This window comes from Perca flavescens, chromosome 6 (genome assembly GCF_004354835.1).
Source record: "Perca flavescens isolate YP-PL-M2 chromosome 6, PFLA_1.0, whole genome shotgun sequence".
NCBI lineage: Eukaryota > Metazoa > Chordata > Actinopteri > Perciformes > Percidae > Perca > Perca flavescens.
The window spans coordinates 6081010-6108901 of NC_041336.1; the positions used below are offsets into that span (position 1 = coordinate 6081010).

The following is a 27892-nucleotide window of genomic DNA, read 5'->3' on the forward strand; positions in this document are numbered from 1 at the left end:
AGAATATTTGCTACTCTTATTTTGGCGGCAGTATAGTTACATTTCCGGTAACGTTATGGGTCACCTTCTGTTTTAGTTTGCGAGTTTAACATAATATCTTCCACGTATATATTGGTCGTTGTTATTTTATGTGATAGTTTCCATGCGTGTGTACGTCAATAAATGATTTGCAACTCACCGGCTGACATGTCGGCAGCTCTTATAATCAAAAAAGAAGCGGAATTAAAAGCCCGGCGGTGCCGGGGGAATGTTTTTAACGTGACACAAGGTTTATAAGGGGTGAAAGCTGAAGGGGAACATGGCAGCTGGCATCAGTGCTATACATGGGTTATTAAGCAGTAAAACCTCGTTGTATCCCGCTCTTCATAAAAAGATTTCACCCAGCTGCGTTTGTATTAAAAGAGCGGCTGGTATACAGAGTGTGAGAGCGGCGACCAGCGCGACAGCAGACTCACAAATCAATGAGAAGTACTGCCTGGATCTGGTCAGGTAGGTCTGGCTACACTTCACTGCTAACAACACAAGCTAAAGTTGTGTTAATCTACACTAACCGAGCAGATACAACAGGATAATTTACGGCTGGACACGTCCTGATAAGTCCCGCCTTCTAGTTTAAAGAGATAATAGCATTCCTTTAAAGAAATAACCTATACATTATAGAGTAAAACTCGTAAGTAGAGAACTCCACGCCGGACTCCATTCAAATTATGTGGTATAAATGTAGACAACGCAAGAATTCACAACACTAATAACATATTTTGAAAACTTCATATGTTCCTTTAAATACGTTGTGTTCAATGTTCATTTTGGCTCCATTCAGCTGATCAAGAAGCATGCATTTAAGTGTATATTTTTCGACTTTCTTAATTAATTTAAAATTAGTCTTAAGTTACCCATTCTTTTCAGTCGGTGTTCAATCAGAATACCTAGCTTCACAAGCTGGTGAAATCATTCTTGAAAATCATCATTATTAAATTAGTTTCCCTGCTCTTTTAAATGTGTTTGGGAAACAAAAAAGTTGATTGCATGTGTAAACCTATACATATAGAAGATCTACTTTGGAAATGTATTTTTTTTTTTTAAAAACAGCTGTTCTGCAAAGACCGCTGTAAGTCTCGAACAAATCTAATTTTTATTAGATTTATTATACTTTTGTGCCTCTGACTCTGAACAACGTTATGGTGAGAGTAAAAGCTCTAGTAAAATGTAATCACAGTTTTTGACATGAGTTTATTGAAACGTTTTGAAGATAAAGAATGACATGAACTCCATGTTCTCCTCCTCAGGTCCAGAGACTATGACGGCTTCGTGTCCTCCCTCCTCCTGCCAGAGGAGGCGCGGCGCTCCTCTTTGGCTCTGAGAGCCTTTAATGTGGAGCTGGCACAGGCAGGTAGTCCTACAGAGGAAGGATCACTGATGAAAAACTGCTGCTATACTTGTACGTAGAGCTGGGCAATATATCGATATTGTATCGATATCGTGATATGAGACTAGATATCGTCTTAGAGTTTGGATATATCGTGATATAACATAAGTGTTGTCTTTTCCTGGTTTTAAAGGCTGCATCACAGTAAAGTGATGTCATTTTCTGACCTTACCAGACTGTTGTAACTGTTCTATTATTCACCTTTACCCACTTAGTCATTATATCCACATTACTGATGATTATTCATCAAAAATCTCATTGTGTTACTATTTTGTGAAAGCACCAAAAGTCAACACTACAATATTGTTGCGGTATCAATATCGAGGTATTTGGTCAAAAACATCGTGATATCTGATTTTCTCCATATCGCCCAGCCCTACTTGTGCTACTACTACTGTTACTGCTGCGGTAACTTGTCAAACAGTCGCCTTTTATATATTTGTTTCTCCACTAGGTGAAGGACTCTGTTTCCCAGAAGACCATTGGTTTGATGCGAATGCAGTTCTGGAAGACCGCCATAGAAGAAATCTACAGAGACGAGCCTCCGAACCAGCCAGTCAGCTCCGAGCTGTGGCGGGTAAATATCAACCTGCAGAGAGCAGAACATCCAGTCAGAAGTCATGTTTGGCTTCAAAAGGTAACCTGGGAGGAACGGAGGAGAGAAGTTAGGCAGGCAGTACAGTTAAACCGCCATGTGTTACTGTGCAGTGCCGTCCCAACTCTCTGAAGTTCCTGTCTCCCCAGAAGGTGTGCTGTACTTAAACTCGTGCTGGAGGTGTGTACGCATTGTCATACCTTCCTCCACAGCGCTGCGGAGGAGGGTCTGGCTAGTCCACACAGCATTCTGGGATTGGAGAAAAACGTGCTCTGGTTTATTGGCATTTTTCTTTAAACCAATCACAATTGTCTTGGGCGGAGCTAAGCATTGGACGGAGCCACGGTGCCTCTGCAAAATAGCCTCTGGAAGGAACGTGTTTTGGTGGAACGTGTGTACGTTCAAAAGTAGTTTTAGTCGTGCGACAGAAAACTCAGATTGGACAGATGGTCTAGCTAGCTGTCTGGATTTACCCTGCAGAGATCTGAGGAGCAGTTAACCACAGTCCTCACAAATCAGCACCGTTGTTACTCTCTGCTCCTCACCAAGGGGCTTCAGGTGCTGCGAGCAAATCCCTCCGCCCAAGTAGCAGAAGTAGGAGTGCTTAGCCTTCCTGAGAATATAGTTCCCAGTACGTATACGGTTAGAAGATGGCTGTGTGTCATGTGATCTTGTTATTTCTACACGCTGTGACTATACAAATCACAACATGTAAATAGGAACATGTTGGCATTATTTTGTCACTTATTGGGAGCAGTAGGCTAGATGGAGCCGGTTACTTCCAGGATCTGGGCTAAGTTAAGCTAGATGGAGCCGGTTACCTCCAGGATCTGTGCTAAGCTAGGCTAAATGGAGCCGGTTACCTCCAGGATCTGTGCTAAGCTAGGCTAGATGGAGCCGGTTACCTCCAGGATCTGTGCTAAGCTAGGCTAGATGGAGCCGGTTACCTCCAGGATCTGGGCTAAGCTAGGCTAGATGGAGCCGGTTACTTCCAGGATCTGGGCTAAATTAGGCTAGATGGAGCCAGTTACCTCCAGGATCTGGGCTAAGCTAGGCTAGATGGAGCCGGTTACCTCCAGGATCTGTGCTAAGCTAGGCTAGATGGAGCCGGTTACCTCCAGGATCTGGGCTAAGCTAGGCTAGATGGAGCCGGTTACCTCCAGGATCTGGGCTAAGCTAGGCTAGATGGAGCCAGTTACCTCCAGGATCTGGGCTAAGCTAGGCTAGATGGAGCCGGTTACTTCCAGGATCTGTGCTAAGTTAGGCTAGATGGAGCCAGTTACCTCCATGATCTGGGCTAAGCTAGGCTAGATGGAGCCGGTTACTTCCAGGATCTGGGCTAAGTTAGGCTAGATGAAGCCAGTTACCTCCAGGATCTGGGCTAAGCTAGGCTAGATGGAGCCGGTTACTTCCAGGATCTGGGCTAAGTTAGGCTAGATGGAGCCAGTTACCTCCAGGATCTGGGCTAAGCTAGGCTAGATGTAGCCGGTTACCTCCAGGATCTGGGCTAAGCTACGCTAGATGGAGCCAGTTACCTCCAGGATCTGGGCTAAGCTAGGCTAGATGGAGCCGGTTACCTCCAGGATCTGGGGCTAAGCTAGGCTAGCGGTAGGTGCGTCGGACAGAGTTATGACGTGCACGGAGATGAGAAGGGTATGTATGGACTTGTCTAACTCTGGGGGATACGTTGAATAAGACAAAGTCCCGATAAGTCGGCAAGTCTCCTTTCTTCCATGGAGACACAGCTGAAGTATTCCTCTGCCTGGAAAGGTCATGAGGTTATGTTGGACAGTGACCTGAATGACACCTGGGTACCATTGTCTCGACTTGCATGAGTTCATGAACTGAAAATTCCACCACCAAGCCTACTAACACAAGCAGAGGCTATTAAGGAGGAAGCAACACAAGTTATTTTTTTAAACGTAAATCTCATTTCAGTTTAAAATGTCCCATTTTTTTTCTGTCTTTGACCAGCTTCACAGTTAACTGAGGGGACATCAGATAGACTAACCGCTGCAGTGAAGTGTTAATTCAGCTGGTTTAACAGTCTGGATGATGTTTTGCAGGCGGTGAGGAAACATTACCTGACCAAGAGATGGCTGCTGAGGATCATAACGGAGAGAGTAAGACACAACTCCTCACATTTACATGATCCATAGCAGTGTTTCCTTTTAGGATTTTTTTTTTAAACAGTGGGGGCAGGTCTGTCCGAACAACAACCCCCCCATTTTGACAATAAACTCCATCAACACAACAGTATGTGGCGTTAAACTGGACTGGCCCAATAACCTCTGAATAGTTCTACTTGTCTACTTGTAACATTTTTTGTACAGCCCTATTTCTGATACTGTGGTGGCAGAAATTTTGTCATGGGGGGCCGCCACTATAAAATCAACAGAGGAAACACTGTCCATAGTTATCCTGATAAGAGCAAATCCGCCCCTTTGCATGCATATATTTTAAGTTTTTATGTTATTTCAGGGTAGGCCTACACAATTCAGGGGGAATAATATGAATCACGATTTTTTTTAGCTTTGATTATGATTTCGGCTCCCAATGATCACAAAAACAGAATAATCGAGAAAAACTATTATTTAGATCCTTACGTTTTGCAAGTAAACTCTTATTTTCTCTTGTGTTCTGAATGAAAAAATAAAATTTAAATAGGACAAGTATTGAGGCAAATTTCACAGTTGCATGTGTTTTTTACTGTTGATTTATTTAACTTTTTCCACTGTTTTTTTAAGTTCAATAATTTCAGCATCTTTCCAGAAGTCAACGAGTAATCGTGTTAAATTATCATGATTTCAATATTGACTGAAATAATCGTGATTATATTTTTTTCCATAATCGAGCAGCCCTAATCCCAAGTGGACAATGTCTAGTTACTAGTTAACTAGTTACCATTTAGGTTAACAATCATACAAACTGTGTTTCACCAGGAGAAGGATCTGGATGACCGAGCCTACAGGAACCTGCAGGAGCTGGAGAAGTATGCAGAGAACACACAGTCATCTTTAATATACCTGCTGCTGGAGTGTTTAGGTAAGGATTTTTCATTAAAAAAAAGCAATCATTTTGGTACATTTTGTTTCCTTTTGGGGTTGTTTTGGGTCTCTTTTATACATCGTTTTGGCCCATTGTTATTACCATATCTTTGTCTTAAACGTTGGAAAAGCTAGAGCAAATAAATACATAACACTCAGAAAGCTTAAGGACAAAACTTGCTAAAGACTACAATCTGCAGTCAATAAATCTGAGAAAAGTCTTTTAGTTACATTCATTCGGCTTAGGTGCTGCCCAAAACGGTGCGGCTGCTGCACCATAAACCTTACACTGGCAGTCTCGCAACGCCAGCTCTATCTCCACAGCGCTGTGGAGGAAGGTCTGGCTACACCACAGATGCATTCTGGAATAGAAGAAAAAAAAAACGCTCTGGGTTGTTTGCATTTCTTTAAACCAATCACTATCGGCGCTAAGCTCCAGACGCAGCGACGGTGGCTCTGCTAAATAGTCTCAGGAAGGAACTCGTTTTTAACCTTTTATTAATTCAGGGAAGGTTCACTGAGAGGCAGACTCTGGAACAGAGGAACGCCCTGATCACATTCACTCAGGTGCACACAGTTCCACATTCATACCTGGAAGCTGCCCAGTACCAACATAGTCTGATCTGATGCCACTGAGCAGCTCCACTGGAGCTGGTTGGAGGTTAAGGGCCTTGCTCAAGGGCAACTCAGTGGTGGTGACAAGCGCTGCTCTTTCACTTTTCCCACACCCAGATTTTGTCCTGTCGGTCTGAGGATTGAACCCGGCGACCTCCCGGTCACAAGCTCACGTCTCTAACCTTTAAGGCCACCACTGCAACAAATTTTGGTGGAACATTTGCACCATGCAAAAGAAAACGCCACTTACAATATTACATGAAGTTACCTGTTGACACAATACAGTAACGTGAGCTATTTAAATTAGCTGATCCATGGTTAAACCTCATTAGCTCTTACCAGTGGATCTCCGTGTGCACTTGGTCCACAGCAATCCCACCAATCGGTCCCAAAACATCCCAGTTAGAGAGGAAATGCCCTGAACATATTCTTTGTAAATCTTTACAATCATTCCCCAAAAGAACTGAGCAGACCTGCCTTGTTGCACCATCCAAACTTTGTTCAAAACATGACATTTTCAGCGTGTAGCTCGCTAGCTCGAAGTTTGTTGTTGTTGTTTCCCGAAGCGAAGGGAGTTTGAGAACGGCAACACACGGAGGGCGGACGGTGAGGGACATCACACACCGGATGTCAGGCACCTATCCTGGAAATGTGATTCTGTTGACCTACAGACTAGGTTTGCGCCCCAAACCAGGCTCCAACAGGAGAATTCGGATAGTTGAAGTAAGTGCCTGTTATGTGTTCTTTATTTTTTTATTTCTACTTTTAGGGTTGAAAAACGTCCATGCAGACCACGCAGCGAGTCACATCGGTAAAGCTCAGGGAATCGTGACGTGTCTGAGAGCGACTCCTTATCACAGCAGCCGACGGAAAGTCTACCTCCCCATGGACATCTGCATGCTGGTGAGTCGGAGCCTCAACGTGGTGGCAACTCTTGTTTGAAACTGTTCAGCACTGAAGGAGGAATTGAACCAAAAAGATCCCAATATCTCAGCAGGCGCAGGCCTTCAGAGGTTCATGTACTGACCCTGCCAAGCACCAACAGTTCAGTTCAAGGCATGGAGATCTCGTCATACTCTGAAAGCCACGCCCACCGTGGGGGGTGTGGGGGAAGAACTCCACACTCTCCATTGACTTGTATCGCATGAAGGTTTCCTACTCGTTAATTTCGACTGCTAGCAAGCAGCGGAAAAATGCCTAAAAGCTGCTGTGTGGAGATATTTACTACCAACAATGTAAAGAACCCATAACTTAAAGGACAAATCCGGCGCAAAATGAACCTAGGGGGTTAATAACACATGGGTACCAAGTCAACCATTCTCTGGGATATGTTTTCATGCTAATCCAATGTGACCAGTTTTAGCGCAAACCGCTAATTAGCTTATAGCGCTAGTCGTCGGGGCAGAGGGTAAAGTAACAACAAATCTCTATTTCTACACCACTAACAAGGATCCAAAAATCCCCACACTTCTACGGTAGCATAATGAGGGTCCCTACATGTAAACGGAAGCATTGAGAACTTTGTAAGTGTACAGACAGTTTATTAAAAAGATAGTTTAAAAAGACTCTACTGTACTGTATCAATGCTTCGGTTTACATGTAGGGACCCTCATTATGCTACCGTATACACGTATACCATATATGACAATATCCAAAATCTAAGACTATATCTAGTTATAGCAGGGCGATTTATTTCCCTAAAAAAATCTTTGATTTTTTAAAATAAAAAACTTGATATTCGATTCAATTTCCCCCCTTCCATTTAAAACAAAATAACTGCGAACTGTAAATATATTTTAAAAATATATATTTATTGTATTTAATTAAAGTGCATCAACATAAACAAAATTGCAAAGGCAAACCCTTTCTCTAAGTGAAAAGTCACTTTGCAGTGTGCAACAAAGATAATCTAGACTCCCCCTAGTGGCAGCAAATTTATTTGGCAGCCAGGGGGGGTCTAGGCACTCTCCGTTGACTTTCAAGCTGCAAAAACCAAATTTTGGTCAGGCCAATCACATTGTGTATAGAGTCGGTGGGCGGGGGGTCCGTGTACTTGGCGGCCAACGGATTTTCGTTTTGAAAGGAAAAAAACAAAAACGAAAAACGGCCAGTTTCCCTAGTTTTCCCTCTGCCCCGACATAGTCTAATATTATTATTATTATTAGACTATGATGGTTGTCTTGTTGTGTAGACTCATTTTTGATGAATGAGAGCAGTCAGCGCTAATCTCCTGTGACCACTTCATAATAAAAGTCAACTTGTGTTTCGCCACAAGTCCCTGCTGAGCACACCACCTCCGCACACTCCTCTCACAAAACCCCCGTATCGTTCCAAACTCTGAACCCAACGCAGCTGCTATCTACGCAACTAGCATATTCGTATAAAAACATTTTTAAGTCCGTATCATTCTAACTGTCCATGGTCTCATTGATGTCCAAATGATTTCCGGGTATGCAGCCGCTTACTACCTACGATCGCTTCCGGGTCACGAAAAAAATGAATGAGGAATAAGATTTATACAAACACAATTTAATTTCCGAGTTCCATCTACAAACACATCAAAGAAAATCGGATAACGAGATAGTTTTTCGTTTTCTAATATCAAAACAAAAAACGAATAATGGGTTGTTTTCCGTTTTTTGTTTTCCTATTTACTAATGGTAATTGGGAAACTGGCCGTTTTTCGTTTGTTTTTTTCCTTTCAAAACGAAAATCCGTTGGCCGCCAAGTACACGGACCGCGGGGCTTATGGCTGCTGCTGCTGGTGGTGAACAGCGGACTTCTGGAAGACTTGGAGTTCAGCTTTTCTTTGAGAAAAGAACAAAGAACGGCACTGAAGTCCTTCTTAAAAAAGGGAAGATGTGTTCGGAGTTTTGCCGACCGGATACGGCAAAAGTTTAATCTATCAACTAGCGTTGCTCTGCCTGGTTGTAGCGCTATCCTATTACGTGCAGAGGGAATGTGAAAGACAACCGTTTATCCCGCCCCTCGGATCGAGCTCCGTCAATAGTGAGTTCCCAGACCCTACATCTGGATGTGGGTCTGGCTTGTCAGGCTACAACAAAGATTGTTAAACATCCAAATTATTTATACTGTATTTGGATTAAAAAAAAAAGTTTTTTTGGAAAATATGAATCGATTTGACTTATCAACTCAATTTTTAAATCAAATCGATTTTTTTCCCAGCCCTATATCTAGTCTCATATATCAATATCGATATAATATTGATATATTGCCCAGCATTAGCTCCTACACACCATCTGTCCCACATAGAGAACAACCAACTGCTGCTGTTAGAGGATCTGGGGTTTGGGGTTGGGGGGGGTGGGGGGGGGTGTTTATACTGTGCAGATAGATTTGGGCTGCAGCATGAAGCACGCAGGCCCTGTCTGTAAAATCTTCCGATGGAGGGTGATGCTTTTGACCCGAGGCCTAACTGAGCACGCTCAGCTCTCGTCCCCTTCACTCTGCTGCCTGAAGAGGGCGCTGCTGATACACAGGAGCTGCTCTGCACCCATACATACCGTGTATCGTTTCTTCTCTCCTCTGGGACAGTTAACTGAATATCTTTTGAGTTGGGGACAAACACGAGACATTTGAGGACGTCAGCTTGGGCTTTATGGGAAACGCTGATCCACATTTTTAGACATTTTAGAGACCAAACAACTGATCCATTCATCCAGAAAATAATCAACAATGAAAATAATTGTATTGTAAATGTATATATGTATGTATGTATGTATGTATGTATGTATGTATGTATATATATATATATATATATATATATATATATATATATATATATATAATGACCGGTATATAAAACTAAAGTAAGGACAGAATAAAACTAATTTAAACTACACAAAACACATGGGAGCCAAACATTGCATATTAAAGTGACAGTGGTATGAGTCAGCACATCAGACTGATTACATAGTGTTGTTGTGAAGTTTTCAAAGTAGTTCAAAATAGTTCAGGGGTCTTCAACGTTTTTTAAGCCAAGGACCCATTAACTGAAAGAGACGGATCAGGGACCCCCCTACTACATATATTGTATAAAATGAAGTTACATATTAATCTGGTCCTACGATAACTTTTAGGGCCGCCTAAAGCATTTACAGACACCTTTTTTGCATAGAATACTAAGCTATTTAAATAGCCTAATAATTGGTTGGCATGATTTTATGAACCATGTTTTAATGTTAACCCTTAAATGTGAAACAATCCTTTGGGATGAACAGTATCTGTGGATGGCTACCTTGGTGACTACATTACCTATAGGCCATTAAGCCTACCATCAGTGGGGATTTATATTTGCTAATAATATGTTGGAATCATGTTAAGACTTTTTAATTTTTGAAAACAATTGTTTAAAAACAAATTAACAATAATTTGGAGGCCGCCTGGATTGACTCGGAGGACCCCCTGGATTGTAAACTGATGGTTTAAAAGTCTGGTGGGTAAATTGGCTCGGAGGTAGAGTAGTGTGTGTGTGTGTGTGTGTTTGTGTTTTATTTAATTTTTTTTACTGGTAGTAATTTAGAAAGTTTCTTTGTGTTCCTGATGTGTCACTCAACTCTTTTCTCCTCTCCTAAAATACTACCTGCGTCATTCTTTCCGTCTTTCAGTCGACCCCTCAGGCAGTTTCTCGGGTTCAAAATGTTCTCGGGAACAGATATTTGCTCGTTATATTTGTCCCCAGAAAGAGATGATGTCAAGTAACTTTGCGTCAGAGCCTCGATTCAGTCTGCAGGTGTTAAGTCAAGAATATATGTAGCGCTGCAACTATTTGCAGCTTATTGTCGTCATTGATTAATCCGTCGATTATTTTCTGGATGAATGGATAAGTTGTTTTATAAAATGTGAAAAAATGATGATCAGTGTTTCCCAAAGTCCCAAGAGGACGTCCTCAAATGCCTCGTTTTGACCACAACTCAAAGATATTCAGTTTTACTGTCACAGAGGAGAGAAGACACTAGAACAATATTCACATTAAACACAGCTGGAATCAGAGAATGTATTCTTTTCTTTCATAAAAAATGACTCAAACGGATTATCAAAATAGTTGGCGATTAATTGAATGATTGACAACTAATAGCTTCCTCTCTGCATGCTGTAAATATCTGAGTGAATGAATGTAGTTCCATGAGATGAAAGGCTTTGCAAAGAAATTATTATTATTAGTATAATTAATTCTGCTTCTCATTCTTTAAGATATCAACATCAGTGGACTGAGATGTTCCAGTCTGGTGGGCATTGGTAAATTAAATTAAGAATCCGATCAAATACATAAGAAACTGTGTCCAGACTAGTTCAATGATCGGCAGTCAGATTATTATGAGGGGGGGTGTCAATCCAGGAGTGGGCTTGTGAGATGACTTGAGGGTAGGGCTGCATGATATATTGACTCAATATAATAATAATAATTTATTTATTTATTTATAATATACTGTCCAACCAGTCAAACATGTCCTGTTCTGTAGACATGGTCCTTATTTATTTCTTCATGTTGGACCAGTCCAATATGACATATGTCAGTTGTAAGAAAACTTGTTTAATTTGTTATTAATCTATTTTCATGCCTTTTCCTGTAACTTTTGTAATTTTACATATGTTTCAAAATATCGAAATTAATATCGATATCGCAATATCACATTTTGTCAATATTGTGCAACCCTACTAGAGGGGTGGCGTTTAAAAAAGATGTCGTATAAGCGGTTCGCCAGATTGGATGTCTAGACTAGGAAATGGGGAGAGTAGCTGAACTTTCTGGAGGCTCCTAAGAAGCTTTGTGCTGGGGAGAGACGTGTACGATGGGCTCATGGGCTCGTCATTTATACATATGTTTATTCGGCTTATTGTCTATTTTGTTACTATTTTGTTGAATGGTCTTGAATATTTTAGTTACTGTGTCATCTTTTCTTGATTTTTTTTTTTTTATTTGTTTGTCTGGGTGGTTGGTGATGACGGAAGTTGTATGTTTTCTATGTTAAAAAATGTTAGGCTAATTAGAATAAAAAAGAATCTGATCAAGTTTCCTTTATCATTAGGACATTTTTCAAAGAAAAAGCGATATCTACCTCTTCAAATTCTTGATATTGGCACGTAAAAAGGCGATAATGAGGAACTGGTTGAAATGTGACCCTCTAAGCCCGGGATAGTGGCTGGGCTGGGTAGAGGAAATATACTCATACCTGCAAACTAGTCACTTTTTGGCTTTCCGAAGAGTTTTTATTTTTGGGGGGGCTCGGAGACCCGGTGCTAATACGGCACCGGTGCCTTAACAGCCGTTATCTACCGGACCGAATAGCAACGCGGATTTCGGTGCCTTATTTAGGTGCCACTTAAATGACTGCGCTTCTCTCTGATGCTCCGAAAACGGACGTTAGAGGGAACTGAAACATCGCCGCACGGGATACTAGTTAACACTACACTTGACAGCAGGTAACGTTAGCCTACCGTTAGCTAGTTAACACTACGCTCGACAGGAGGTAACGTTAGCCTACTGTTAGCTAGTTAACACTACGCTCGACAGGAGGTAACGTTAGCTCACCGTTAGCTAGTTAACACCACGCCGACAGGAGGTAACGTTAGCCTACCGTTAGCTAGTTAACAGTACGCTCGACAGGAGGTAACGTTGGCCTACCGTAAGCTAGTTAACACTACGCTCGACAGGAGGTAACGTTAGCCTACCGTTAGGTAGTTAACACTACGCTCGACAGGAGGTAACGTTAGCCTACCGTTAGCTAGTTAACACTACGCTCGACAGGAGGTAACGTTAGCCTACCGTTAGCTAGTTTACACTACACTCAACAGCAGGTAACGTTAACCTACCGTTAGCTAGCAGCAGGTAACGTTAGCCTACCGTTAGCTAGCAGCTGGAGTAAACACGGTTAAAATGCTGGCAGCTAAACGGTGTAAAAGTGTGTCTGTATTTCATTGGAGAGGATTGTAACACCAGCCTCATGCTGCATTCAAAGTAATTGTAAAATTCCCATTTTCCATTCCAGTGGTTGTTTTGTTGTTAACAGGAATTTACTGGTGAAATAAGTTATTGTTATTACATTTTTAATAAAATATGTAATTTTGACCCTGTGGCCTTAGCAATACACAAGCCGTTCTTTACAGAGATGTGTCACCTTTTTCAGCCCTTCTAAGTTTGCAGGTATGAATACTCCATGGAAAGACTAAAAGAAGAATGATTAGATTTGAATTTGAGTCTGTTAAAAAGGATCAAAGTCCAGAGCTGAAATGCTCCCCCTGCTGTGTGTGTACAGTACAGGCCAAAAGTTTGGACACACCTTCTTATTCAATGTGTTTCTTTATTTTCATGACTATTTACATTGTAGATTCTCACTGAAGGCATCAAAACTATGAATGAACACATACGGAATTATACTTAACAAAAAAGTGTGAAATAACTGAAAACATGTCTTATATTTTAGATTCCTCAAAGTAGCCACCCTTTGCTTTTTTTGATAACTCTGCAAACCCTTGGTGTTCTCTCAATGAGCTTCATGAGGTAGTCACCTGAAATGGTTTTACCTTCACAGGTGTGCCTTGTCAGGGTTAATTAGTGGAATTATTTCCCTTATTAATAAAAAAGCAAAGGGTGGCTACTTTGAGGAATCTAAAATATAAGACATGTTTTCAGTTATTTCACACTTTTTTGTTAAGTACATAATTCCATATGTGTTCATTCATAGTTTTGATGCCTTCAGTGAGAATCTACAATGTAAATAGTTATGAAAATAAAAAGGAAACCCATTGAATGAGAAGGTGTGTCCAAACTTTTGGCCTGTACTGTATGTCGGTGCAGGGGTGTACCCCGGCAGCACCATGTCGCACTATATGGCCCCCAAAAGTTTCCACTTTCAGCTGATTAAAGAGAAGCCTCAGCTCGCATGCGAAGCGGAGCTAAATATGGATACCGCTGCACTGGAGAGATATTAACCCACGAAACATGTGTCTTATTTGTTTCTGTGTTCCTGCAGCACGGAGCGTCTCAGGAGGACTTCATCCGTGGCAGCCGGGAGCAGAACGTCCGCGACGTGGTGTACGACATCGCCAGCCAGGCTCACGTACACCTGCAACACGTACGTAACCAAACGCGCATGACACTGTAAGTCTGTGCTACCTTCTACTGTGCGATGGTGCCGCTGTGTTTTAATGTGTTGGGTAATTTTTTTTCCGCTGTGCGCTACATTAAAATCAATGCGAGACACCTTACAGAAAGCGTGGAGGTTGTCGATATGACTAGGGTAAGATGCATGGAAATTGTTGCGCCCAACATGTTGAAATTTACAGCTATATTTCGATTTCTTTGCAGAAACACCACCTTCACCTGCCATCTTTATCGGCTCGCTTTCATGTCTGAACTTTCCGTGAAGCTTGCGCAGAGATCAACTGCGCAACTGGGTTCTAGGTTGCCAGGTTGAGGGTTATAGGTTGCCAGGTTGAGGTGACAAACGGGTTGAACATTGTAAATGGTGTGTATCGTGTGAATAGGATGCATTTCAAAGTTGATCTCTGCAGGGTAAATCCAGACAGCTAGCTAGACCATCTGTCCAATCTGAGTTTTCTGTTGCACGACTAAAACTACTTTTCAACTTTCCGTGAAGCTTGCGCAGAGATCAACTGCGCAACTGGGTTCTAGGTTGCCAGGTTGAGGGTTATAGGTTGCCAGGTTGAGGTGACAAACGGGTTGAACATTGTAAATGGTGTGTATTGTGTGACTAGGATGCATTTCATACAAGATCTGGCAGATGGTCAACATTTAACAAACCTATTGGTCTGATTATTTATAAAGGAGGTTGGGCTGTGCTGCAAATTACGGGAGTTTCCCGGGAGGGGTCTGGGAGATAGGGCTAAAAAAAAAAAACGGGAGAAACCCGGGAAAAACGGGAGTGTTGGCAGCTATGATGAGGACGTTGAAATCAAGATGTAAAAAGGTTGGGACAGACATTATAAAAGTGTGGGGAACAAAAATATATACAAGAAATAAATGACACTCCCCTCTCCCAAACAGTAATACAAAAAGAGGAGAGGGAAAGGGGACACAAGGTATTTATAGTCCCAGGACCACCGAAGAAGAAATGGAGGGGCTCTGAACACTAACCTATAGCCTGTATACCTTACACCAGATATATTTGGTGTTTTTTGATGCTTTTTGTGTAGTTTCAGTTGTCTGTTTTTGTTGTTTTTTGTTGTTTTTTTGATATTTCTGTCCTTTGTTGGTGCTTCGTTTAACACTTTATTTTGACATTTTTGTCACTTTGACGTTTTTCCAACAGTATATAACATTATATTTTATGAAAGCATACCTTATTTTTGACTTAAAGCAGAAATATGCTATAATATTGTATAAAACACCCCAAATTTCACTAGCCGCAACGAGCTGACTAACCGCAACCGTTAGCATGCTACCTCGCTCTCAATGGCAAAGCACTGCTACAACACACACAAGTTCACCATAATCTCCAAAAGAACCCCTCACATGTGCTCCTTCATTTAGAAGAAGTCTCCCAGCTAATCCTGCTTTGGAACGGACTGAAGTTGGAGAAACAGGCTTTCTTTTACTATCTATGGCGCTAGCTGACATGATCTACGATCTGAGCTACTGAGCATGTGAGTGAAATCAAAGATAGCACAGAAGAAAAGAGGTCTCACTCTGTAGCTAAAACCAAGACCTGAACACAGGGTGAAAAGAGGATCTGCAGCAGTGATAGAGAGCTGGGCAGTACAACAAAAATATGGTGTTTTTTGAAAATTAAACCATGTAAACCTATTCTGGTACAACTTTAAAATACAATTATGAACCTGAAAATGAGCATAATATGGGCGCTTGAAGGTTAGGGTGAGGTGCCTTGAAGTCGACGGCCGCAGCGCTGCCTGGAAGTCGACGTTGGGGGCTTAAAACACCATTGAGCAAACAACAGCAACAGCTGATACAGCTGATTCCAGCTCGCACCTACAGCGTGCTGCTTGGGTAATTGAAAACATCTTGAGTGTTTTTAGCGCTAGCTTTCTAATGCAGTCCTGATGAGTTTGGAACTAATTGGTTTGGAAATTTATTAGCCTCCACTCACACGCCTCATTGATTTCCCTCCTTTCTCAGGCTGTCTTTCATTAAGCTGCTGCCCAGACATTCCTCAGCATTTCTGTTTTGATTTGAACCTCGTTTATACTGATTAAGAATGTCCCTAACTGTTGAAGCACATGCGGTTATTCGGAGTGTCAAGAATGAGGATATTAATGAGAATGTTCCCCCTCCTGAATGCTCTTTTTTTTTATTGTGTTTGTTGTTACTTGTCCCGGCTGGGAGCCAATCAGAAACATGCTCCGCTAATTAATTTAAAAAGAACAAGAGGGGAGTTTTAAACCGAAGCTACGCCAGTCATTCAGACATCTAATTGTGTGTGTGTGTGTGTGTGTGTGTGTGTGTGTGTGTGTACATTTAAATCCTTAATGATAATAATACATGCAGTACAAACAGCACAATTGAAAGACAGTCCAAGAGACAGGATTAGAATGTGTTTATAAGAAAAAAAACTTCAGTCTTTCTTTTAAAGGTGAAAGTGCTTTCAAAATAATACTCACAAAGGAAAAATAGATGAGTTTATTGATCTTTTGGGAAAGCCATTAGAGGAACAGAAATGCTGGACGCGTGTGACTGTGGCCGAATTGTCTGATGGTGCAACAGTTTTTTTTTTTTTTAGGGTTAGTAACGAAACGTGCAAGTTCTCTTCAAGTACTGCTTGCGATTGCAATGTCACAAACTGGGTCTTTGTCTGAGTGTTGAGACACTCTCCCAAAGCTGACACATCTTTCAGCGTCGACGGAGAAAACAGGGACACAATCGAGAAAAAAACGATTATTTTGCACATCGCGTTTCGCAAGTAAACTCTCATTTTGTCTGTTGTTCGGAATGACACCTGCACTTTCGCCCCTCCCGAAGGCTAAGGCTACATTTACATCGCTACGGTTTGGTTTTAAAGCCAAGTTTTGAGCCAAAAGTGATCTCCGTGCACACACGTGTTTTAAGCACCAGTAGAAGAACTAATCTGTTTAAACTAACGCGCCCAAACCAAAATATCTCCTCAACATTCTCGTACAGGCTACTGGACACAAACGGGAGGCAGCCATAGACGGTAAAAAGAAATGTGCCAACAGATCCTGTTGTTGTGGACGGAGACCAGTGAAGTCTTTTAGAAGCACTTTTTCCGTTGATGGCTAATTTCTCTACTGTGCGACCGAAAGTTGCCTGGTTATGATACAATCGTTAGCCTATTTTTACAAAAACGTCTGCTACGGAGCCATAACGTGAGCTACAAGGTAATGGAGCCTTTTATACATTGTCGTGTTTCTTTAGAAATAAACAACGGACGAATAGAGTCTTTAAACGCTTCAGATGTAAAGTTATTCGCAGTCAAAGTGACGTCAAAATGAATGGGAGTCAATGAGTTGCTAACAGCAGGTGATGGCTTGTTAGCATCAAAATGGCGCCATAGGAGGTATGCTTTGTAGAGGCTGGCTTACCCCCTTGCAGACAGCTTGTACACTCCGCCCTTTGCTGGTAGTTACCATGGTAACGTTAGTAGAGAGAAGTCATGACCCAATCAGGCGGCGAAACGTTGGCGCCACTTCCAGGATTGCTCTCGTTCTGCCAGAAATTGCGCCGGATGTCACTCTTTTAAGGTGTCCCATTACCTTCCTCTGTCTTTGTGTTGTCTAACCTCCGGTGGATTTGTGAGGACTATGGTTAACTGCTCCTCAGATTTCCGCAGGGTAAATCCAGACAGCTAGCTAGACTATCTGTCCAATCTGAGTTTTCTGTCGCACGACTAAAACAACTTTTGAACGTACACACGTTACACCAAAACAAGCTCCTTCCAGAGGCTATTTAGCAGAGGCACTGTGGCTCTATCCGGCGCTTAGCACCGCCCTAGACGATTTGTGATTGGTTTAAAGAAATGCCAATAAACCAGAGCACGTGTTTCGTAAATCCAGGGAGGCTGTGTGGACTAGCCAGACCTTCCTCCGCAGCGCTGTGGAGGAAGGACTGGCAAAGCGAGACTAGGGGCTAGGAAACGCCAGAGCAGTGTGAATGGGAGGTGTAAACGTAGCAAAAGATATTTGCTTTTAAACCAAAATGTAGCAATGTAGCCTAAACTCACTCAGCCAACAGCCAGCAAGGTCCTGTTTGTCGTATCTGGTGTTAAATAATCATGATTTTAATATCGACCAGAAGTATCGTGATTTATGATTTGTTCCATAATTGAGCAGCGCTACTCAGACACAGTTGGGAGCCGTTTGGCAGTACAGTTAGGAAGAAGACTTTCTGTCTGTGATCACACATTTTAAATATCAGTATAATCTAGAGCTGCACAGTTAATCTCAATTTTATCAAAATAGCAATATGGACTAGTGAAATATCCAAATCGCAGAGGGGCGCAATATTTGTTAAAGGCAAAATATGTGTCAAACCGTTCTAAAATAAAGTATTGTGTTGCTGCAGAGACGTCCCGGCCTACAAATCCTATCCTACGGACTACAGATCCTCGCACAAATCACACTATAATCATTTACATTTCTTAAAGATTTAATATTAGTTAATGAAAATGAGAATAATGATACAAACATGATCGTTCCCTCCAATATCGTGAATCACATCGCAATCGCAATATCTGTCAAAATAATCGCAATTAGATATTTTCCTCATATCGTGCAGCAATCTAATCAACCAAAATATGAATGTTTGTTTGGATTTGAATACAGAAGGAACACTACCGGGAAGTAACCGAATGATATAAAGAATAACGGACTCGCCCTTTTAATAAACGTCAATTTAAAAGCATTTAGAAATGTAAAAAAGGGGCCATCTTTCACCTCTTCGTGTGCTGTTTGTACTGAATACAACATTCTTGTTGCTGTTCTTTCTCAGACAGGGAAATACTCCCACACGGCCGCCATTTCCTATCACTATTTTATGTGTGTGTGTGCGTGTGTGTGCGTGTGTGTGTGTGCGTGTGTGTGCGTGTGTGGTTGTGTAAACAAACCTGCTGTTGCCCTCCCACGTCGGGCCAGAGTCGTGTCGAGCCAGCGGCGCCTTCTCCCAATCAGCAGCTGGCAGTGGCAGCCTAAATGTCTGAGCCCGACCACAAATAACCAACACCACATTAAGCCCAGCGCCAAATGGATGTTACACAACACATAAACATCGCCCGCTGCCTAATTTGCCGAAAGGCTGATGGACGGATGGTCAACATTTTGGGGGATTAACTGAAAGTATAGCCCCTTAAGATGTAGCATCTTGCAAACGCATACACAGATTCATAAAACGCATACAAACAGAGCAGCATTATCAGTCAGTCATTCAATAAGGCCGGTTACACACTGGAAGCGTCGCGTGAGCTTACACGCTGCCTGCGTTTAGAACCGACGCCTATTTTTCACGTGAGACGCGAGCGTGTTGGAAGCGTTTCCAGGCAAAATAGAATAGGAAATATGTTTATATGTCATTTAGACACGAATGCATACTAATAAATTACATTTTGATGTTTGAAAGCCTCTAGGTTTTGACATAAATGCAGATGTACAGTACAGGCCAAAAGTTTGGACACACCTTCTCATTCAATGAGTTTCCTTTTTATTTTCATGACTATTTACATTGTAGATTCTCACTGAAGGCATCAAAACTATGAATGAACACATATGGAATTATGTACTTAACAAAAAAGTGCTTTTTTATTAATAAGGTAAATAATTCCACTAATTAACCCTGACAAAGCACACCTGTGAAGGTAAAACCATTTCAGGTGACTACCTCATGAAGCTCATTGAGAGAACACCAAGGGTTTGCAGAGTTATCAAAAAAAGCAAAGGGTGGCTACTTTGAAGAATCTAAAATATAAGACATGTTTTCAGTTGTTTCACACTTTTTTGTTACAGTAAGTACATAATCCCATATGTGTTCATTCATAGTTTTGATTCCTTCAGTGAGAATCTACAATGTAAATAGTCATGAAAATGATTGAATGAGAAGGTGTGTCCAAACTTTTGGCCTGTACTATATACATTTTACTAAAAAAAAAAAAAAATCTATTTTCTAATAATGCACCTGTCAATACAGAACGAAATATTCTGGAGCCTATTTTGCCGTCAGTACTGCCGACGTTGTCTTTGCTGTAATCAGATCAGTTTATATTTATGTTTAACATGGTATTTAATTTTATCAATGGGAGACATCCATGTGTCCAGACAAGGCTAGCAGCAGCAGTCAGACATGTTTCTGGTGTGTAAAGACACGCAGCCAGTGTGTAACCGGCTTAAAGCTCACCTGGTAGCTCCGTCAGGGTCACTCAACCTTGTAGAGTGCGCGCCCGTATATAGAGGTTTACTACTTGACGCGGCGGCCGAGGGTTCGACTCCCACCTGTGGCCCTTTGCTGCATGTCATTCCCCCCTCTTCCTCCCTTTTTTATGTCTTCAGCTGGCCTTTAAAACCAAAGGCCTAAGATGCCCAAACAATTATAAAAAAAAAAAAAAGGACCAAAAGTGCCGTACAGAAGAATAAATAAGACATGAAATACATAACCCACACGAGGCATAAAAAAACAAAAAAAAACTAATTTAAGAGACATAAAACATGAGAAAAAATAACAGCCATACAATTAAAACAATACAATTTAAGATGCCACCGTCAGGTGTCGAAGGCCAAGGAGGAGAGGTTTTAAGAAGAGAATTAAAAGAAGGACCGGGAGGAGGCCCATCTAATGAGCAGAGGAAGATTATTCCAGTGTTAGGCAACAAACACAGAGCTCAAATACACAAACAGCTCGCCCCCCCTCTCTCACTCACACCCCCGACGCCATCCAAGCTGCAGCTGTCTGAGTCCGACCGCACGTAACCAACCCAACATTTAGACAGCGCCAAATTAATAAACTGAATGTCATCTTGTTTGCCGATTGGCGGCACACAAAGATATCTGTCTGTCTGTCTGTCTCTCTCTCTCTCTCTCTCGGACAAGGATGAACACGACTTGTTTCTGAGGGCACAGCAAAAAAGGAAAATGTTGAATGAATTGAAACGGATATCCCCTTGAGATGTAGCATCTCATCTTTGAGTGGGACAAACGGAACAGCGTTGCATAACACACACACACACACACACACACACACACACACACACACACACACCAAAAACACCAAAAACCCACAGATGGCTTGCTCACCCTCTCTCTCCCCCCACACTCCCAGCTGTTACACAAGAAAATGAGATTCAAAAATCTGCATCAGAATAAAGAGCAATTGAAGCAGTTTGTCTTCAGCACAAATCAACAGAACTCTCTCTCTCTCCCTCTCTTTCTCTCCCCCCTTATCCACTCTTTATCTATATACTTTATCCATAGCCTATACTCTGGCTCAAATGAATACAGCGTCGGGCAGCCATCCAATTATAATGACCTCATCCACACTGTCAAAATTAGGGATGCACCAAATCCAGATTTTTGGGGGTTCGGCCAAAATACCGAATCCACTGGTTCAGATTCTGCCGAAACCAAATACCGAATCCTCCTCCCATCCTCAGTCCATTAACACAGTTAACACATTAATAAATTAAACAGCTGTGTCCACAACGTCCACAGCTGTGTATTTTTCATTTTATTTGAACTGTTATAAAAAAAAAAAAAAAAAAAAAAGAATATGCAACATTATGCCAGGAAGACAAGTGAAAAACTATTTTGACAATTACTGCTGTTGGGTGTAGGGCTAGCAGAGCTGGTAATGGTCTGGTCTGGTTAACACCAGTTTTTAGCTGTGACTCTCCTTCCTTTGCCGTACCTGAAGTTGCTGCATTCTGGCTGCTGTCTGGAGATTCCTTCGTGCACAACTCGTATTCTTTCAGATGTTTCAGACCAAATGTTGTATCAGTGGCCATGTTGTGTATAGTTTAGGGTCCTCGCCACCACCAGACCAATCAGCATTGAACAGATTGAACATGTAGCTGGACTTGAATGGCCTTCTTTTGACTGAAAGTACTGCCAAACAACTTTTTCTGCTGACCAGTTCCATGTCCACTTTCTCACAGCCTACTGCATTGAACGCGCCACCTTTACGTAAACACCTTCCCGTAATCAACGGCGCCGTCATTACGGTGACCAGCGTAGCGCGCGTAGGGTTCAAACAGCGTCAAAAAGCCCAATATTGGCCAAAGCCAAATCCTGGATTCTCTACTGGAAATCATTCAAATATTGAGCCATGGCATTGAACATCTTTTAGATAACAGGAGCATATCATTTCTGTAGCCTACTCCGAAACAACAGACTCCCAGAAAGCCTTTTCCTTGACTCACGTTCCTCTCCCCACACCGCTGTCTTCGGACAAGAAGTCACGTCCTGAGATCGATAATGTCGAGTTACTTTTAGTAACAATCTGAACCTGTCGGGCAAAAAAAATAAAAAAAATAAATGCCCCATTAGGTTGCATTGCAGCTCTGGTTGCGCTGGCTCGTCACTGCGATCTTGCTCAATACTGGACCAAATTCGAAGATTTTTGGTCACACGTGTCCATCTATTTAGACACAAATGCATGTGGAAATGGGGTCCAGGTTGAAAAAATGCAGTAGCAGGGCTCCACACTAACTTTTTGCCTTGGTTGCACTGGTGCGCCTAACTTTTTTTATTTAGGTGCACCAGCACAAAATGTAGGTGCACCCAAATTTTTCCTCGCATCGCCGTAACGCTGAATGGCGATACACGATATATAGCTCTGTATTTTTTTTACAAAGTGGGCTAAATGTTAAGTTTTAAGTCAAAGCCACTTCTCACAAGCTCTTTTATTAAAACAGATTGTGATTAAAATAAAATGCAAAGACAGGTTTCCTTTACCAGTTTGAAAATATACAGCTGCAACACATGTAAATAATGAAAGTTATCTAAAATAAATAGCCTAGGATATATATATATATATATATATATATATATATATATATATATATATATATATATATATATATATAAGCTTTCAACATCAATAACAGACTGATTAAAAGAGAAAGAGGACGCCCGGATAGCTCAGTTGGTAAATATAGAGGTTTGACTCCGACCTGCGGCCCTTTCCTACATGTCATCCCCCCCCTCTCTCCACTTTCATGTCTTCAGCTTTCCTATCAAAATAAAGGCCGAAATCTTTAGAAAGAAAAAAAAAAAAGAGCAGCCGAAAGACCGAGGGAGTGTGATAGACTGAAGCGTATGCTAGGCTACTCAGAGAGTTTCCGCTGACTCATTAGCATCGTTACACCCGTCTTGTGTAGGTTATGAAATGTCTGTATCGCCACTGCGCTGCATTTTTATGACCTATGATCCAGCAGGCTCCGTCTCTTACACGCTATTACTCAACCAACTGAAGTTAGTTGCATTTAATAACTTCTAATGTGTGTTTCGCCGTGGCGGCCGCAGTAACAGAGAGTTACCAGCGGAAACACTGGTACCAATACAGGTTTCCCTCTCATATCTAACAATATACAGCTGTGGTAATAACAATTAAATCTGTAGAAAAATGTCGGGAGTTTGGACGGGCGGCGCTACGTCTCTCCATGTTGCCGTGTGTGAGTGAATAGGGGAGGGGCTGCGCGGAGGAGAGATCCAAACACAGGCACGGCTTTCCAGAAGGAATGGGTCATGTAACGCAACAGCAGAGTAACCAGACTCGCTGTCCTACTCAACAAACGTTAGACTTTTCTGACCCGACGGGACAAAGAAAAGGAGATTGAACTGTTTTCCTGTGGCTCCGGTGTTTCAGTTTAGATGAGAAATCGCTAGAAAACCACCTGAAAATTCATCAACTGTTGCTCAGGTGGTCCTTCGGGTCCTGGTGACCCGAAGGACCACCTGAGCAACACATATAGTGCTTGTTTGTACAATATTTTGGTCAGCTTAAACTGTGTTTAAATGTGCTCTAGAAACAAACTTACTTTACAAGAGACAGGGTTTAGAGAGCAATTCTCAACAAAATAAACTGAAGCACATAACCCTTGTGTGGTCCTTCGGGTCCCGGTAGGGCTGTCAAAATTGCTCAAAAATGACGTTCGAATATTCCCTCTAAAATAACACCGAATATTCAAACTATTCGAAAATTCATTAGCGCCACCGCTGTTCAGGAGAAGACTGCGGCTAGTGTCGCGACCATCAGCGCGGCTATAAATAGTCACGGAGATCTCATGATGTCACATGTGTACGCGCCAGCTGGGCTGCGTCCGGTATGAAACGGCTTTCAGGCGCGCTAGCAAAGCAGACAGGCAGACAGCCTCTGCTACCGACGGCGTTTTTTTTTTTTTTAAATTCAAATATTAATTTTCACCTTCGAAATTCGTTTTTTTTTTTTAAAACTATTCAAATATATATTCGATTTTAGAACATTCGTCGACAGCCCTAGGTCCCGGTGACCCGAAGCACTAGCCTCGTGACACCGTCCTGATCTGGCGAGCTCCAGTTTTCCACTCGCAGATCAGTCTGGCATCTTGAGGCAGAGAAAATTTGGAGCCGTTAGCCAAACGACCGACCAATCAGCGTTGGTTTTGAGGCGGGTTAGGTGGTGATAGACAAATGGTTTATCCAATCAGCTAACCAGGATTTTCAGACAGCGGTAGCCCTAATTCTGTTAGCCGCTCGCTAATGCTTTTTTTCTCTTGGATCCTTCTTTTGGAATATGGACCGGGAACCTGAAATGGTGCCTTTTATTCCTAAATTCTCGTTACACAAACGGCAAATCTCCTTTACCGACATGTTGCTTGCATGCTGAGCTAACGAGCTATGCTTTGCCTGCAACAGCAGGGGCGGGCTTGTGGTTGTATTTTCATACGCTTCGTGGATCTGATTGGTTGATTTGGCCCGTCTATCACCAACATAGATGATAAACATGGTTCATCCAATCAGCTAACCAGTATTTCCGCCCCTTCCCAAAAGTTCTCCAACGGAAAGTTCCCAGATGGATTTGCCGAGCAAATGCGAAGCGATCCATCTGGCGGAGTCAGGTTACCGAAGGATCACACAAGGGTTAAGAAGTCTGCCAGCTCGGTGCGTATGCAGTCTGAGAGCCGAGCAGCTTCAACATACAGGTTTTCTTTTTCAGTTTGTTTTGATTTGTGTCTGTTCTGCTCTCTCTTTCAGGCGCGGTCGTTTAGCAACAACGTCCCGGCCGCGGCCAATCTGGCCTTCCTCCAGACGGTGAGTCTTAAAACTTTAAATAAGATAACAGAACTTAACACGCTCCGGGAAAAACTGAGGCTACGTTTACACTGCTACGTTATCTCCTGTGCGCCACTTAATGTGCTCCGTGTGGCTGCAACACAACAAGCGCCGGTAAGTCTGGCGGCCGCTACGGAAACCCAAACCTGCGCGTGTTAAATTTGGAACCGAGCGTAAATCAAAACGAAAGTTTTCCAAACGATTCCAATTTAAGAAAAAAAAAAAAAAAAAAAGTTTCCATTGAAATCCTCACTTTTGAAATGATTACAAGTTGGAACCCGTTCTCAATGCCCGATCCTAATGTTTATTCAAATAAAAGTCTCTTCACACACACACAGTAATGTAAATAATCAGGACTTTTAGCCTGTATAGAGCCAGCATATCTCCACCAGACTCCATGTAAATAATCAGGACTTTTAGCGTGTATAGAGCCAGCATATCTCCACCAGACTCCATGTAAATAATCAGGACTTTTAGTATGTATAGAGCCAGCATATCTCCACCAGACTCCATGTAAATAATCAGGACTTTTAGCGTGTATAGAGACAGCATATTTCCACATGTAAATGGGTGAATTAAGGGTTTATTTCAACCAAACCAGAGCAGCATTGTTGGAACAGTGGAAAGACAAACCGAGACGGCTTTTGATGGTTTTATTTAGTTTCTGTCCACTTTGAATGAAGTGTGTTTTACGATGATAAAAGTACTGATTATATTATGGAGTCTGGTGGAGTTTGGTGATTTCATGTTAAACAAAAAGGATCTTACTCCTGAACAGAAAGGTGTATCTCTGTAGGGATCCTTTCCATAAATTTGTCAGACACTTAGAATATTAATCTGAGCCTGTCAGCGGCAAAAAAAAACTTTTAGTGGATGGAAATTAAAGGTGCGCAATTGCCCAGAAATGTTACATTGCAAATTTTTTTTCAATTTTCAAAAATTTACTAACATTTCAGAAAACAGTGACAAAAATGTAAAAAAAATAAGTGACAAATGTCTGAAAAAATAAAATAAGCTTTCAAAATCTGGGGGAAAAAACCCCACCAAAAACTCAAAAAGGCTCAGAAAAAGTCGACAAACATTAAAATTTTGACTCTGAAAAACATAAAGTTGCAGGTTGCCAGGAAGACAACACAAGGGTTAAAATGCCAAAATCGATGTAAGGTCACATCCAGAAGTTGAAAAGAAACTGCGTTAAGAGAAGTGATTTAATGCAGGTCAGGTTAGTGGTTTAGCAGCAGCAGCAGGAGCTTGGTTCTACAGAGCCATGGGATGATGATGTAAGTTCAGGGCAACCATTTCAAAACTTAAACAAAAGAAAAACCTTTTTAGAATCGCAGCATGTACGTCTGTGTTTCCCCTCAGCATCAGTGGATCCATCTGTCACATGAAATATCTCTCCGAACACGGCTTTATGTTGGCAGAAAGAAAGAAAAACTGGGAATGATCTTTTCACTGCGAAAAGCCAGTTCCCTGAGAAGCTCCTCGGGGAACTGGCTTGTAACCCGCAAAGAAATTTACATAAACACACACACGCACATGTGATAAAAGGGCTGTTTCTCTGAAAGGTCAACACACTCGTTATTTTTCACTGTTGTACAATGAATAAGCATGATGCTGGTCTTTGTGTGTGTGTGTGTGTGTGTGTGTGTGTGTGTGTGTGTGTGTGTGTGTGTGTGTGTGTGTGTGTGTGTGTGTGTGTGTGTGTGTGTGTGTGTGTGTGTGTGTGTGTGTGTGTGTGTGTGTGTGGAGTAGAGGCGAGGCGAGCTGTTATGTAATGGAAAAACGGCATTTTTTTTTTTTTTACCTTGACTCTGACTGTGAGCGATCAATAAAGTACTCCGATTGTGATTCTGATTATTGATGTTTGTAGGTGTCCTGTCAACAGTTTCACGGACATCTCTCATCATCTTGCACACTACTTTGCACTATTACTTTTTGCACTTTACCTCCCACTCCATGTGTAGTCTTATTTGTATTTTTGTATATTACGTTGACATGTGCCTATATGTATATTGTTGTCTCTATTCTACAGTATGTGTCTTTACTATTTGTCTACTGAATTTTTACTACTACATGTCTATTTGTTGAATGTATAGAGAGTTAACGCTCAGTGTAACGCTTATCAGTTCAATTTTCTAAGCAGAAACGGAAAATCAGAAAACTATTTTTTATTTTTTTTGGTCCATATGCAGTTAATGACCTGCATATTCCTCAAAGTAGAGGGAGAGAATACCATTGCAGTATTGAATAATCGGAGCTCAGACACAATTTTGTAATTTTCTAAATTTCTGATCCTCTGAATAAAAAACAGAAAATTTGTAAAAACAGGTTAAAGATCCAATTTTTTAAAATTTGTCAAGGTGAAAAAAAAGAAAAAGAAAAATTGGATATCGTTTGTGCTTAGAAAATTGAACTGATAAGCGTTACACTGACCCTTAACACCTACCAAAGTCAAAATACCTGTATATGTGAGTATACTTGGCCAATAAATCTGAAATGATGATGATAGAAAATGTTTCTCCGTGGTGTTGTGTGCTGCAGGTGGTGTTGGAGGACTACCTGCACCGAGTGAGGCGGGCAGATTTTGACGTTTTCCACCCGAGTCTGAAGAACCGAAACCCCCTGGTCCCCATCCAGCTGTACATCCGCTCCTGGAGGAAGAGCTACTGACCTCCTCTTCGCCCAGAGACTTCTCCTCTCTGGGGGATTCTGCCCGGAAAAAAAACGCACTGTAGCTGCTCCACAAACACACCCCCAGACCTGTTTTTGAGGCAGGGTGCTGCAACTGAAGTCTGCCTTCTTTTTTTAATTAAAAAAGAAAGAAAACACAAACCACAGTAGAGACACTGACCGCCATTTTGTCACCCTCTGGCTCACACGCCAGCTTTGGTCCTTAAAGGGTTCCCTGGAGACAAGCGAATCCATCCCGATTTTATAAAACAAAAATAAATTACAACATTA

General features: G+C 41.8%; 1 protein-coding gene across 3 annotated transcripts; it reads left to right on the plus strand.

The window, feature by feature from the left end:
* Nucleotides 1–89: 89 nt before the first annotated feature.
* Nucleotides 90–27892, plus strand: ndufaf6 (NADH:ubiquinone oxidoreductase complex assembly factor 6). Of its 3 annotated transcripts, none has more exons than XM_028580748.1 (9): nt 90–489; nt 1287–1386; nt 1881–2003; nt 4088–4144; nt 4964–5066; nt 6453–6586; nt 13678–13779; nt 24851–24907; nt 27473–27892. In XM_028580748.1, the coding sequence occupies exons 1-9, from the start codon at nt 299–301 to the stop codon at nt 27599–27601; spliced, it is 996 nt and encodes a 331-aa protein (XP_028436549.1). In that variant the 5' UTR covers nt 90–298; the 3' UTR covers nt 27602–27892. The 3 variants fall into 3 exon arrangements, with proteins under 3 accessions (XP_028436549.1, XP_028436550.1, XP_028436551.1); XM_028580749.1 differs by having other exon boundaries at nt 13678–13805; nt 27473–27597; XM_028580750.1 differs by lacking the exon at nt 90–489 and having other exon boundaries at nt 1289–1390.

Excerpts from the sequence above, each read along its gene's own strand:
- ndufaf6 (XM_028580748.1), top strand. The coding sequence starts at position 299 with ATGGCAGCTGGCATCAGTGCTATACATGGGTTATTAAGCAGTAAAACC. Across the intron at positions 13,780-24,850 it reads CTCACGTACACCTGCAACAC|GCGCGGTCGTTTAGCAACAA; the intron begins GTACGTAACCAA and ends TCTCTCTTTCAG. Across the intron at positions 24,908-27,472 it reads ATCTGGCCTTCCTCCAGACG|GTGGTGTTGGAGGACTACCT; the intron begins GTGAGTCTTAAA and ends TGTGTGCTGCAG.